The following is a 15,052-nucleotide window of genomic DNA, read 5'->3' on the forward strand; positions in this document are numbered from 1 at the left end:
TCTGTGCTGTAAGGTTCCATGATCTCCTTTCACCCAGCAGATCCCAGGTCATGTACTGCTCAGGTTAGGAGGCCCTTCCATGGAGGTATCCTTGCTAAGATGGAGAACTATATTGGATGGAGATAGTTGGCCAAATTCAGTTGTGAAGTCCTCTCTTGGGCAGAATACATCTGGAAGCCATGTAGTTAGCAAGTAAGGACTGGAGCAGCTAAGGGTTGCAAACCCCTGTAGATAATTTCCCTTTATCAATAAATATATTTTGATCCTAATGAAACATGAATTGTATTAATGATGTTTGGAGTGTCACTACAAAACAGTCATGATGTGGATGTGCCAGCATTGGACTGGGGTAAACACAGTAAAAACTCTGACAACACCAGGTTTCAGTCCAACCGATTTATTTGTGAGTTTACTATCAAATAAATCGGTTGGACTAAAACCTGGTATTGTCAGACTTTTTACTACAAAACAGCCCAGATTCTAGATTATTGGTGGGCCTTCCACACACACACCAATCCAATACTGTAGGAGTGTGTGAGAGACCAATGAAAATTTGGAGCCAAAGGGTGGAATTTAGTGCCTTATCCTTGGTGAGCTTGGTGTCAGGGGTTCATTTAATCAGCTGGAGGATGGCAGATGGGGATCCCAAAACCTATTTGCCTTCACCCCTACTGAGTGATGGTGGGAGGCCTATGATTGGCTTTTCTGCCCCACTGTCAACTGAGGATTTTAAGTGGACAATTAGTGTTCATTTAAGCATTAGGGTAGGCAGCGGTATAGTGGCACTGTCATTGTCATTAGTAATTGAGAGACCCAGGGCAATGCTCTTGGGGACTTTGTTTGAATGCCTCTGGCAGATGGTGAAATTGGAATTCAATATAAATCTGGAATTTAAAGTTGAATGATGATCTAAAAACCATTGTTGGTTGTTCTAAAAACCCATTTGGTTTTTTTAACATCCTTTAGGGGAGGAAATCTTCCACCATTATCTGGTCTGTTCCTACATGTGTCTCCAGAGCCACAACAATTTGATTGGCTCTTAAATGCCTTCTGGAATTAAAGATAATTTGGAATAGGCCATAAATCCTGACCTAACCAGCAATGCCCACATACCATGAAAGAAGTTTTTAAAAACTCAGAGGCGGGCAGGTGGCTTGCCATGTGGAGAGAACGACAAGCAAATCTGCGGGAGGTTAGGATGTTTGTGGTGCTTTTGGGAAGGAATGGTCTTGCTGCTGACCTCATCCTCAACAGCCCTCTCCCCTCTCATCATCACTCTCCTCTGGCCTGGGATCCGGCATTGATCCTAGGCCTTGGGTGGATATCATACCAGAGACGGGCGAGGACATGGGCAAATTTGAAAACAAGGATGAGCATTTTATAAAGAGGCATTGCCTGACCAGAAGCTAATGTGGTGAGGACAGCAGAGAGGTGAAAAAGATGTGGTGAGACTTAGGACATGGGCAGCAGAGTTGAAGTTTACAGAAGGTAGAGTATGTAGGACCAGCTAGAATAGTCAGGTCTATAGGTAACAAAGGCATAGATGGATGAGAGTTTCAGCAATGGATGAGCTGAGGCAGGAGTAGAGATGGACAATGTTTTGGTGATGGAGGTAGACAGCATTAGTGATGGAAAAAGTATGGGTTCAGAAGCTGATCTCAGGGTTAAATGCTAATCCAAGCTTATGAACTGTCTAGTTCAGGCTCAGACATCAGCTCAGATATTGAGTTGGTGGCTAGGGAACAAAGTTTATGACAGGTAGACCACAATTTTGATCTTCCCAATACTGAAGAAGGTCTTACTCATTCAACACTGGATTTTGAAGAAGCAGCATGTCAATAAAAGCCAGCAGAGAGGTTGAGAGAGGCAGTGGTGGGGTGTCATCAGTGTACATGTGGAACCTGACATTGCATTGAGAGAGTGTGTATGTGAGGGGTGGGGAAGAGTGGCTGTGTGTGAGGGGGGGGTGGAGAAGACAGAGTGTGTGTGATGGGTAGGGGAACAGAGAATGTGTGTGAGAGGTGGGGGAAGAGGGGGTGGGGGAAGAGAGAGTGTGTGTGAGGGATGGGGGAAGAGGGAGTGTGTGTGAGGGGTGGGGGAAGAGGGAGTGAGTGTAAGGGGTGGGGAAGAGAGTGTGTGTGTGTGTGAGGAGTGGGGGAAGAGAGAGTGTGAGGGGTGGGGAAGAGAGAGTGTATGTGTGAGGTGTGGGGGAAAAGAGCATGTTTGAGGGGTGGGGAAAGTGAGAGTTTGTGTGAGGGGTGGGGAAAGACCGAGTCTGTGTGAAGGGTGGGGGAAAAGGGAGTGTGTGTCGGGGTGGAAGAGAGTGTGTGAGGGGTGAAAAAGTGTGTGTGTGTGTGTGTGTGTGGTGTAGTGATGGTTAAAATTATTTCTTGAACCTCAATCCTAATGTTGTTTGAGTACAGGACTATCAGACACTTGTACTCATCAGTTAGAGTTATGAGTTATGTTACTTCTTAACTGGGTATGTGAAGCAATGACAGTTCCCAAAGCATAATAAAATAGTAAAAAAAAGGAACAATTTGAACTATCAAGCCTGTTCCTTTTGCAGATCATTGTTGTGTAAAAAATATCATGGATAATGCATCATTCTATAAATCTCTTGACAGGCGAATAAGCACAGAGATCCTCTTCAAACAGATAAAGCTCCATAAATTTTTTCTCTGACCGAGTGTCTCTGATAGTCAGAAGACAAAAGTAATCTCCATCCATCAAGCTTGCTTCAAATCTAGACCAAACTGTTTTATCTTCAAGACATTAGTATTACAGCTCACAGTATCTAGCCCTACATTCCCTGGATGATCCCTGAGAGTATTGCTGGCTCGAGACATCATGTGTACATTCATAGAACCCAGAACACATACAGCTGCATCAAAAGAAAAAACTTTTATTGCAGCACAAACGCATTTTACACATTTCATTAATGGCTTTAATGTTAATCTCTTGTTTTCACTCCCCCAAATTTCCCACACCCCTGCAGAAGAGGATTTACAGGTTGTGAGATCTTGTTCTCAGCTTCGTATTTACTCTCTGCCCCCAACACCGGGATCTGAAGACAGAAGTCTACCCCTCCCACACACTTCTTTCCCCACTCCTCACACATGTTTTGTCTTCCCCCTCCCCTCACACACACACGCTCTCTTCCCCTACCTCTTACACACTCTCTCCCCTACCCTCAAACACATTCTCTCTCCCCTACCCCTCACGCATTGTCTCTCCCATTGCCCCTCACACACACTCTCTCTTCCCCCACTCCTCACACACATTCCCTCTTTCCCCACCCCTCACACTCTCTTTTCAACCCCATCCCTACACACACTCTTTCTTTTCCCCCGCCCCTCACACACATCCTCTCTCTTCCCCCACTCCTCACACACACTCTCTTTTTCCCCCACCCCTCACACACTCTCTCTTTCTCCCCACTCCTTTATGAGGGCTGTGCAGTAACAATGATGGACTAAGAAGCTTCCATCTGTGCTGTGAAGTTCTACAGCTCCCATAGGAAATCAGATACTATCTCAGGAGTGCTGCCACTGAATAAAACCATCACTTCCTGACATTTTGAGTGAAGGAGTTCTTGCCTGCATCCTCAACTATCTCTGCCATACTTACTGAATAAAGTAGCACTCCCTAACTTCTGAACTATCTTCAGCGTTTCATAACATCCATAGCTAATTTTGTGTAAATATCTCCCAAATGTGATGATTACCGTGCAACATAACCTTATTCTAACTCTTCCATTCTGTTTATTCCCCATCAAAGTATAAGTAATTGGTTACACAATTTCTTGACCCTTTGAGAGGGTAGTGTAACACTGCAGAGTAATCATAGTGGGACGAAGGAGATAGAATGGGGTAGAGGGGGGTTACATGGATGTGATCCTTGTTCCAGCCACCTGGGATTGGGATTTACACCAATTCCAGCCCTCCCGTGCTTGGGCCTGCGCTTTCACAGGTTCAAACTTCTGAATGCTTGATGCTAATCACTGCTGCACGTGTCACAACTACAACCCCCTTCAGGGAATGCGGCTGGGTCTCTCCTGATTGCATATTGTCACTACCCACTGCAGAGGCGCACAGTGCCACAAGCTGCATGGGTAATGTAGGCCAGAATTTTACCGCCTTGCCCGTCCCAGAATCAGGGCAGGCGATGCTCACACAATGGAATTCTCCGTGACCTCAAGCAGGATTTTACCAGCCTCGCCCGAGTGAAGTCGTAAAATACTGGCCATAGTTCCAATCGGTGATTGGAGATCCTGCTGTTCGGAGGGCCTGTTGCCCAGGTATTCTGTCGTGCCATATATAGAGCCCTCTCATCCAACATTCAAGCAGTTATTTTTCATGATTGACAAAACTAGAGATAACGGGCAATGTTCCCAAAAGTGCTGAATTGGTGAGGAAACTGCTCTAGATCATGACTGTTTTTTGCGCAGCTTCAGGCCTGAATCTCCCACACTCCGTGCAATGCAGAGGTCACAATCGTGAATCTCACTAAAAACCCAGGGGGCCAGAGCCTATTCACAAGCTGGACAGCTTGATCGCTGGTCAGTCCAGGACCCTCACAGTACTGCCACTCCATCTCCCTCCACGGCCCGATCACGGCTCCAACCACACTTCCCAGGCCAGCTCTGACTACCCCCCTGCCCCTGGAGCACCCCAATGTCCAGCCCACCATTCCCAGCAGTGGCGATCCCCCACAACCCCCCCTCACCCTGACAGATCCCCCAACCCCGCTGACAACCCCCCGCACCCCCCCCTCCGGGTCAGACACCCTCCCCGGGAGGCAGATCCCCCCTGCCTGCCCCGATCGCCACCTTCCCTCTGGACTGATCCCCATGCAGAGTGACAGCGGGACCCCCCACCCACCCCCATTGATTGCCCCTAGTTTCCGCCCACAGTAGGCCCCACCCTGTTAGCACTGTCCCATGCCCAGTGGGCAGTGCCAAGGTGCCCCTTGGGCAGTGCCGGGGGCACAGGATGGCACTGCCAGGGTGCCCATGCCCCTGCCCACCGCCTGATCCCCTGAGAGGTCCCAGCTGCCCCCTCCTTTATTCTGGCAGGGTATCCCTCTAGTTCCCCGAACATAGAGAGTTACTCTAAACCCCGCCAGAATGAAATACTCCTGGTGGGCTGGGAGATGCTATCGGGCCCGGCAAGTTCTGTGCCAGGCTCGAAAATCACATGCAAAATATATTTAAAATACATTTTAAAAAGATTCAAATGACTTACTCTCTTCCCGCCGGTTTCCAGCGCGGTCCCAACTGTGACCGTTCTCCAGCTCTGGGAGACGCACATGCATTCCCAACGCATGTGTGTATCCTGCGAAATGGCCAGTACACGATTCTCCGGATCGGACCCACCAGAAAAGTTGCGGGTCGTGATGGGAGAATCAGCCCAACATGTTCACATGAGTGTTTGAGGCAGTCCAGCAGTCCTGCTGGCACCGAACATATTAAAAAAAATATACACACCAATCTCTGGGCAGTGATAAAGTCACTCTTTGCTGGGCCACAGAATATGTATCCAACTAGTATTCTTCTGGTGTTCATCACTCAGTTCCACAGCACTGTTTAATTTTAAACTTTCTCATTTAATAAATTAAATTACTGAGCATCACTCTCATTATCTGCATTTAAAAAAACAACAAAAATGCTCAAGCCACAGAAACTAAGCACTGTGAAAGTGGCAAGAACATTGGACAGGATTGATTACAAGTCAGAGAACAGTACATTCCAAGACATTCCTCTATTAATGCTTCATCCAAATGTTAATCTGGCAGGGATCATTTTTTAAAACTTTTTAAACAACACAGAGAAATGCCTTAAAAAGCAATTATGAATAATAGTGGATAGATGGGTCAGTTCCATTTACCTGCCTGTATTCTCCCATTTTCATATTCCACAGGGGTCTGAGAAGTCGCATTGTACACAGTGAATGGCTGGCTGCTGAACAGATTATCACAGTGCAAACTGTGGCAGAGGTTCTCCAGGAAGCGCAGGATGAAGACGATACTGTTGACGGCCGGCAGACTCAGCGTGTGCTGTTCTCCATCAAACGTAGCTGGAACCAAGAGATTTTCAAAACCATCAGTTGAGACTGGGTTCCAAACCAGATCACAAAGGTGAAAGACCAGCCACTTCCCAAAAAGAACAGGATTTATCTACTTTCATATCCCCATGTGTTGGGGGTCATATATTGGCATGGATAGAGGATTGACGAACTAATGGAAGACAAAGTGCAGAACTTTACGAGACTTTTTCTAAGTATCCAGTGAGCATGAAAACGGAAGAGTCCCTGATCTGTTTTTTTGGGTGAGTTTTCACCCCCAGTCAAAGGTACTCAGTGTTTGAAAATACGGGCCAGACCATTTCCAGCTGCCAGAGGCAGTGGGCAGGACCTAATTTACCAGACAGCCAGCGGCTCAGGTTAAGCCACAAACTGTGCATGCGCAGAAAAAGCAAAATAAAACAGCTCCCCAGACCAGATACAGTCTCCTCCTTTCCCCCACCTGCATTGGAGACCTCCCCAGATTACTTACCACCCTCCTGGACCCTCTTGCAGAGGCCCCTTCATCCCTCTCTGTGACCCCGCTGGCTGACTGGTATCACCCTCTCTCTCCCCCTGCCCCCAATCATTACAGAGGCACAAATCCCACTCTCCCCCCCCCCCACCAACCCCCCACCACCGCCATCAGCGCGCCTGCAAGTGCTGACTTGGTTTCCCATCCATGAGTGCGTGACTCGCCCAAACTATCTGCATCTGATCTGCACTAATAAAAGACAGCTCCGTAAAAACCCCAGGGATGGACAGACAGGTAGGCAGTGCAGGAAGAAATGGCCTCCAGGATTTTCAGATGCTGATCTGATGGGAAGGGACGGTGGGACACCCTCTCCCCCCAGCAGCACACTGTCCCAGGGGAAGGGATGGAAAGCCTGGAGAACCAGGAAGCAGTGCCGCAAAAACCTGATTGACCTAATCCGTCAGCAAGGGTGAATGTTTAACCTTATCGAGCATCTTAACCCCCAGGTACCCCCACTCCCAGCACCTGCATACTTTCAGCCCCTGACCCCCAAGCACCTCCCCACACACTCCCACCAAGAGTATCACAACCGTTGCCCTCTGAGGGCCACCTCCTGAAACCCTGCTGGACTCGCGCCATCAGAATTTATATGCCTCCCTCTGTCCCCACAAGAGAAGAATACCCATAATTTCCGGGAGAGGGTGGTATGCCTGAGATCCAGGTCCTCACCCCTTTGAGCAGCGGGCGCTGGAGCTTGTGGGAGAGGAGGGGATGTGGACCACTAGTGACAGCATGGCTGGGCTGAAGCATAGCAGTGAGCACCTGCCAATCCTTCACTTGGGGAAATCTCAAGTAAGTTGCACGCAGCCCAGATTCCTCTCACTCCCTTGCATTTAACCTTGTGTCCGATGTTGCAGGAAGGGATCCCGATGTGCCTGGGCCATTTGGCATCACGGCCCCCACTGCTGCTCCCACCCATCCTGCCCCAACAGCTCAGAAGACCGCTCGCAGGAGCACCAGTTTTGTATCAGCTTCCACCACGCAACTGACCATCCCAGAGGCTCTCACATCTGTGTGTCCATCTGGTGGCGAGGGTCACTCTCTGGTACGCACAACACAGCTGTTAATGTACATTAGGTGGGTAAGGGAACGTTCGAGGCCTCTGACATGCGGAGGCCTGCTGGAGGCAAGGACTCAGCTGGCCCCAGGCTACATGCTGGACCTCTGCCACTACTTCATCCTCAACTGCTGGAGATGTAGCAACAGAGGCAGGGAATGCAGGCGGGGCTGATGGCCACACTGGACCAACTGCGAGGCTGTTGGGAGGAGACCCAAAGCTCTCTGGCGGACCAGCGTAGTCCCCAGGCCAACACTGCAAAGGTGGCATCCACGGTGGAAAGCCTGGGGGCAGGGGATCCTCACCATGAGTGGCGAGCTTCAAGCGATGGCTGAGTCACAGCAGGCCACAGCGGAGGGCCTCAACTGAGGGCTTTGAGAGCTTATGTGGCCCATGGCTGAGAGGCTTGAGAGCTTGCAGGAGACCTAGCGGGACAGCGCTGAGACACAGTTGGCTATGGCAACAGCCTATGAGAATGTGGCCCAGTCACAGAGGGTCACGGCTGAGGGGCTGTTGAGCAGGACCCAGTCTCGGAGGGCACTTGCTGCTGCCATTGACAGGTGGCCTCCGACTCAGAGGGCCTTCATAAGAACATAAGAACATAAGAAATAGGAGCAGGAGTAGGCCATCTAGCCCTTCAAGCCTGCCCCGCCATTCAATAAGATCATGGCTGATCTGTTGTGGCTCAGTTCCACTTTCCCGCCCTCTCCCCATAACCCTTAATCCCCTCTCTTATCAAAAACCCATCAACCCGCTTCTTAAAAATATTTAGCGAGGCAGCCTCCACCACCTCAACGGGCAGAGAATTCCAGAGATTCACCACCCTTTGAGTGAAGAAGTTCCTCCTCAACTCCGTTCTAAACCGCCTCCCCTTTATCTTGAGGCTGTGCCCCCTAGTCCTACTGTCTTTTTTGAGTGGGAAGAGTCTCTCCACCTCTATCCTATCCATCCCATTCATCATCTTATACGTCTCAATGAGATCTCCCCTCATTCTTCTAAACTCTAACGAGTACAAGCCTAGTTTATTCAACCTCTCCTCATAGCTCAATCCCCTCAACTCCGGTATCAGCCTAGTAAACCTCCTCTGCACTCCCTCCAGGGCCAAAATATCCTTGCGCAGGTGCGGCGCCCAAAACTGCACACAGTACTCCAGCTGCGGCCTCACCAATGCCCTATACAGCTGCAGCAAGACCTCCCTACTTTTATATTCAATCCCCCTCGCTATGAAGGCCAGCATCCCATTCGCCTTCCTGACCACCTGCTGCACCTGCAAGCTGGGTTTTTGCGACTCATGCACAAGGACCCCGAGGTCCCTCTGCACCGTCGCCTGCTGCAGTTTTTCGCCACGTAAGTAATAGTCCTTCCTACCATTCTTCCTACCAAAGTGGACCACCTCACACTTGCCAACATTAAATTCCATTTGCCATTTCCTGGCCCATTCGCAGAAGGCTCGACCACCATGTCGAGAACACAGGTGGTCCTCCAGGACTGACAGGGTCAGGTAATGATGGAGGTCAATGCAGAAGCACTGCCATGCCATGGAGTGATCTAGGGGCCCACAGAAACCCCAAGGGAAGAGGAAGGGCTCAAACCCATGCCGGGGCCTTCAGCCTGGAGACTGCAGCTGTGGCTACACCTTCTGACTCCCCTGTTCCTGACACCGGGGCATCTCAGGGTCAATGGAATGAAGAGGGTGGATATGTCTCTGACACCTGGAGTCCAGCCAGGGTCTCCAGAGGATGATTGCCAAAGGCATCATAGGCCATGGGGTGCGATAAGCAGCTGGCCACCTCCAAATCCAATGTACATCTGACAAGACACCAAGACCTAATGGTAAGCTGCGTAAGGTTAAGAAGTTGTAGCAGCACCAAGATACACAGGTTAAGGGCAACACTTGGTGGATAGTATATTTAGCCACTTTAAAGAATCACATTCACATCTTTTTATATTATCACTTGTTTTGAAAGAACTATTATCGGCACCCCACACCTGTGACTAACTTGTCTCTGATTACCCTCCAACAGGAATGTACATACCCCAACAGTCACCAGATGCCAGTGGGGGAGGCCCCTCAATGCACTGCTGCTCAGAAAATCAAGGCATTCAAATAATTCACTGGCTACATTGGGTGTTATGCATTGACAGCAACTTCCAGCATCCGCCATGGCATCCCCAAGACCCATGAGAGATTCTACCCCCCCTCCCCCCGAGCCCTGCACGGGGGCTTAGTGCTCCCTTACCCGCCACCTAGGGTGTGGGCCCGGGTGCCAGTGTGCATGCGGAGTTCAGGCAGGAGTCAGACTAGTTTGCAACAGAGCATCATCACAATGGCGCATAGTGAGTCTTCATCTCCTTCCTGCCTGCCACAGCGACTCACTAACACAGTGTACTCAGGCCCACCACCCTGCTGTTACAATGCTGCAGGAGACTGTAGGACTTCAAGGAGTGGGGGAGGAAATGGCACCCACGTGTGGAATCACAGGCCCCGAGTGATCAAAGCGCATGGTGATCAGGGCCTCACTCACTGCCCCCGCGTGCCTGATCCTTGCTGCTGCCAGCCCCCCAGCGCCTGGGTGTTTTTGCTTGTCCTCCTCCTCCTCCTGCTGGGTGACCCCCTGGCTGATCAGCCTCCGTGTCATCCTCCTCAGAAAGGTCTCCTCGCTGCTCCGCCAGGTTGTGTAGGGCACAGCACACCGCGTTATCAGGGCTATATTGTAGGGCCCTGCCAGTGCGTCCAGGCACCTGAGCCACCTCTTGAAGAGCCCTATGCACCACTCCACTATTGAACGGGTGGCAATGTGGGCTTTATTATATCGAGTCTCCGCATCAGTCTCAGGCCTCCACACAGGCATCAGCAGCAAAGTCCGAAGCGGGTACCCCATGTCCCCCATGAGCCATCCCTGCATCCTGCCCTCCTCCTCAAAGATCTCCAGGACATCAGAACTCTTCAATCTAAAGCTGTTATGCATGTTGCCGGTGCAGACATGTTTGGTGCAGATGCTTTGTTTAGCTGATGGTCACACACCAATTGTACATTTATTGAGTGGAAGCTCTTTCTGTTCATGAATCTTCCATACCCCCCCAAACAGACCCCCAGCAACACACACTCCCAATACCCCCTCCACAGACCCCCAGCAACACACACTCCCAATACCCCCTCCACAGACCCCCAGCAACATATACTTCTGATAACCCCCCACAGAGCTCCACTAACACACACCTCCATTCCCCCCCACAGACCCCAAGCGACACACACTCCCCATACATCCCCACAGGCCCCCAGCAACACACACTCTCCATACCCTCCCACAGACCTCCACTAACACACACCTCCATCCCCCCCACAGACCCCAAGAGACACACACTCCCCATAACCCCCCAAACAGACTCCCGGTAACATTCATTCCCCATATTCCCCCAACAGACCCCCAGCAACACACTCTTCCCATACCCACCACTGATCCTAAGAACACACAGTCCTCATATCTCCCCCCACAAATCCCAGAATGGCAACACAACCCCACCCATTGTCCCCCACACTCACCAACACACACCCAGAACCCATGCAGCAGTGGTCACAGACAGCACTGCTTAACAGGTCCTGAGGTTTCAGCACCGCCACTTCAGAGAGTTTCCAGCCCATCCCCACCTGCAACAGTGTTTGCTGCTGCCAGCACTAGGACCCAAAGTCAGCACTAAGACAGGAGGTCAGAGCTCTGGGCTGGGTCCCTTCTGAGAGTTTGAAGTCAGACCCATGAACAACAGCAGCCCCCCATTCCGTGCCCCCCCCCAACCCACTCACATGCCACCTCCCAAACCCAAACCACAACTTGGCCACCATGAAACAACCTCCTCTGAGCAGCATGGAACAGTTTGAAAGCAGAGACTTACCTCCTCACTCACCCTGTCTGTTCAAGCACCTGAATGTGACTTTTATACATGAGGTGTTTTCCTGACCAATCCAGCTGCAGCGAATGAGGTGGTTAAGGGAGGTGAGCTGGGACGATTGGGAGTGAAGCTCGCTAATGACATTGTGATGAATGCAAAACAATACAAATTGACATTTCGCCCATTTTGGGCGGCTCCCAATCATTCCAAATTTTTTATTGGTAAAATGGGAATGGGCTTGGAAACAGGTGCCATTCCTGCCAGTCGCATCATGCCCAATTTTACGCCATTTGCCCACCACAAATCAGCTGTGATAATCCATAAAGTTCCGCCCAATGAGTTGGGATAAGAGGGGCATTTTCAGGATGGTAACCTGTAACTAGTGGAATGCCTCAGTGATTGTGCTGGAGCCACAGCTATTTACAATATAGAATCCCTGCAGTGCAGAAGGAGTGATTTGGCCCATCTAGCCTGCGCCAACAACAATCCCACCCAGGCCCTATCCCCATAACCGCACGTGTTTACCCTCCTAATTCCCCTGACACTAAAGGGCAATTTACTATGGCCAATCACCTAATCTGTACACCTTTGGACTGTGGGAAGAAACCAGAACATCTTGAGGAAACCCAGGCAGATACATAAGAACATAAGAACATAAGAAATAGGAGCAGGAGTAGGCCATCTAGCCCTTCGAGCCTGCCCCGCCATTCAATAAGATCATGGCTGATCTGTCGCTGCTCAGTTCCACTTTCCCGCCCTCTCCCCATAACCCTTAATCCCCTCTCTTATCAAGAACCCATCAACCCGCGTCTTAAAAATATTTAGCGAGGCAGCCTCCACCACTTCAACGGGCAGAGAATTCCAGAGATTCACCACCCTTTGAGTGAAGAAGTTCCTCCTCAACTCCGTTCTAAACCGCCCCCCTTTTATCTTGAGGCTGTGCCCCCTAGTCCTACTGTCTTTTTTGAGCAGGAAGAGTCTTTCCACCTCTATCCTATCCATCCCATTCATCATCTTATACGTCTCAATGATATCTCCCCTCATTCTTCTAAACTCTAACGAGTACAAGCCTAGTTTATTCAGCCTCTCCTCATAGCTCAACCCCCTCAACTCCGGTATCAGCCTAGTAAACCTCCTCTGCACTCCCTCCAAGGCCAAAATATCTTTGTGCAGGTGCGGCGCCCAAAACTGCACACAGTACTCCAGCTGCAGCCTCACCAATGCCCTATACAGCTGCAGCAAGGCCTCCCTACTTTTATATTCAATCCCCCTCGCTATGAAGGCCAGCATCCCATTCGCCTTCCTGACCACGAGGAGAACGTGCAGACCCCACACAGTGACCTGACGCTGGAATTGAATCTGTGAGGTAGCAGTGCTAAGCACTGTGCCAGCATGCAACCCTATATATTAATGAGTTAGACAAGGGAAGTCATAGAAGTTTACAGCATGGAAACAGGCCCTTCAGCCCAACTTGTCCATGCCGCCCAATTTTTACCATTATGCTAATCCCAATTGCCCACGTTTGGCCCATATCTCTCTTTTCCATGTTAACTGTCCAAATGCTTTTTAAAAGACAAAATTATACCAATCTCTATTACTGTCTCTGGCAACTCGTTCCAGACACTCACCACCCTTTGTGTTGAGTTGCAGAACAAAGAGATCTAGGGGTACAGATCCATTGCTCTTTGAAAGTGGAATGAATGTACTATTACCAAGTTTATGGATGACACAAACCTAGACGGGAAGGCAAGTGATGAGGATGACACAAAGAGCCAACAGAGGGATATAGGCAAGTTATATGAGTGGGCAAAAACTTTGCAGATGGAACAAACATAATGGATGAAAATGTGAAGTTATGCACTTTGGTTGGAATAATAAATACTTACGTAGAGAAAAATTGCAGAAAACTGCAGCACAGAGGGATCTGGGGGTCCTGCAAGTTCAATAGGTAATAGGGAAAGCAAATGGAACGTTGGCCTTTATTTCAAAAGGAATGAAGTGTAAAAATTTGGAAGCCTTGCTAAAACTATACAAGGCACTGGTTAGACCATACCAGTTATATTGTGAACAGTTTTGGTCTCCTTAGCGAAGGAAAGATATTCTGGCAGTGGAAGCAGTACAGAGAAGGTTCACAAGGTTGATCCCAGCTTTGGAGGGAATTACTTGTGAGGAGTGGCTGAGTAGGTTGGGCCTGTACACATTGAAGTTTGGAAGAATGAAAGGTGACTTTATTGAGACATATAGGATTCTCAGGGGGTTTGACAGAATAAATGCTGAGAGGTCGTTTCCCTCTGTGGGAGCATCTAGGACCAAAGGGTATAATTGCAGAGTAAGGGATCACCCATTTAAAACAGAGATGAGGAGGAATTTCTTCTCTCAAAGGACAGTGAATCTGTGGAATTCTTTACTACAGAGGGTTGTAGAGACTGGGTCGATAAGTATGTTCAAGGCTGAGATACACAGATTTTTAAGGGAATCAAGGGATAATGTGGGAAAGTACTATCACATCAGATCAGTCATGATCTCACTGAATGTCTGAGCATACTTGATGGGCTGAATGGCCTACTTCTGCTCTTGTGTCTTATAGTCTTTTGGTTTCTGATCAAGTTGACTTTTTTTTTAAGTAACTATACATTTCACACAGTAGCCAAGCCAAACCCATCTCACAGGATTAGGAAGATTTAATTTACAAGATATAAGGACATAATCAAAATGTGAGATTTGGGAGTCTTTCCTAATGATGTCTGCTGGTTATAAAATATGGATTGTTGGGTTAGTAATAAAGCTCTAGCCCTTGAACCAAATTGAAAATGCAGTATGAATTTCATAAAGGGTGTGATGGTGAGGGGCTCTCAAAAAGTGTCTTCCACTTGCTTAGTTTATCTAATGTTTCATTCACTCAGTTGCTAACATCAAATAAGATGATGCATTGTGAATTATGTTAATGTAGAGTCACAAATCAGTTGAAGTTCTTACTGTTGGTACAGTTAATAACACTGTTTCTTTCTATTCAAATGTATAATGAGATCACAACATGGCATTTTAAATGTACTTCTTCATTGTTGTTTCCATAATGGAGTATGTTAACATAGTGGTTATGGTACTGGATTAGTAATCCAGCAGACCTAGACCAATAATAGAAACAGAAGATAGGAGAAGGAGGAGGCCATTTGGCCCTTCAAGCCTGCTCCACCATTCATTGCGATCATGGTTCAACTCAATAGCCTAATCCTGCTTTCTCCCTATAACTTTTGATCGCATTCACCCATAGTGCTATATCGAGCCATCTCTTGAATACATTCAATGTTTTGGCATCGACTACCTCCTGTGGTAATGAATTCCACAGGCTCACCACTCTTTGAAGAAATGTCTCCTCACCTCCATCCTAAATAGCCTATCCCGTATCCTCAGACTGCGACCTCTGGTTCTGGACTCCCTCACCATCAGAAATATCCATCCTGCATCTATCCTGTCTAGTCCTGTTAAAATTTTATAAGTCTCTGAGATCCC

At 48.8% G+C, this 15,052-nt stretch overlaps 1 protein-coding gene across 1 annotated transcript in view; it reads right to left on the reverse strand.

The window, feature by feature from the left end:
- Nucleotides 1-15,052, reverse strand: part of scml4 (Scm polycomb group protein like 4) — a 124,464-nt gene that overhangs the window by 25,801 nt on the left and 83,611 nt on the right. The window contains exon 5 of the mRNA XM_080192859.1: nucleotides 5,889-6,077. Coding sequence (XP_080048985.1) covers nucleotides 5,889-6,077 — 189 coding nt within the window. The remainder of the gene's footprint in view (nucleotides 1-5,888; nucleotides 6,078-15,052) is intronic.

The sequence above is a fragment of the Carcharhinus amblyrhynchos genome, chromosome 7 (genome assembly GCF_965287045.1).
Source record: "Carcharhinus amblyrhynchos chromosome 7, sCarAmb.v2.hapA, whole genome shotgun sequence".
Taxonomy (NCBI): domain Eukaryota; kingdom Metazoa; phylum Chordata; class Chondrichthyes; order Carcharhiniformes; family Carcharhinidae; genus Carcharhinus; species Carcharhinus amblyrhynchos.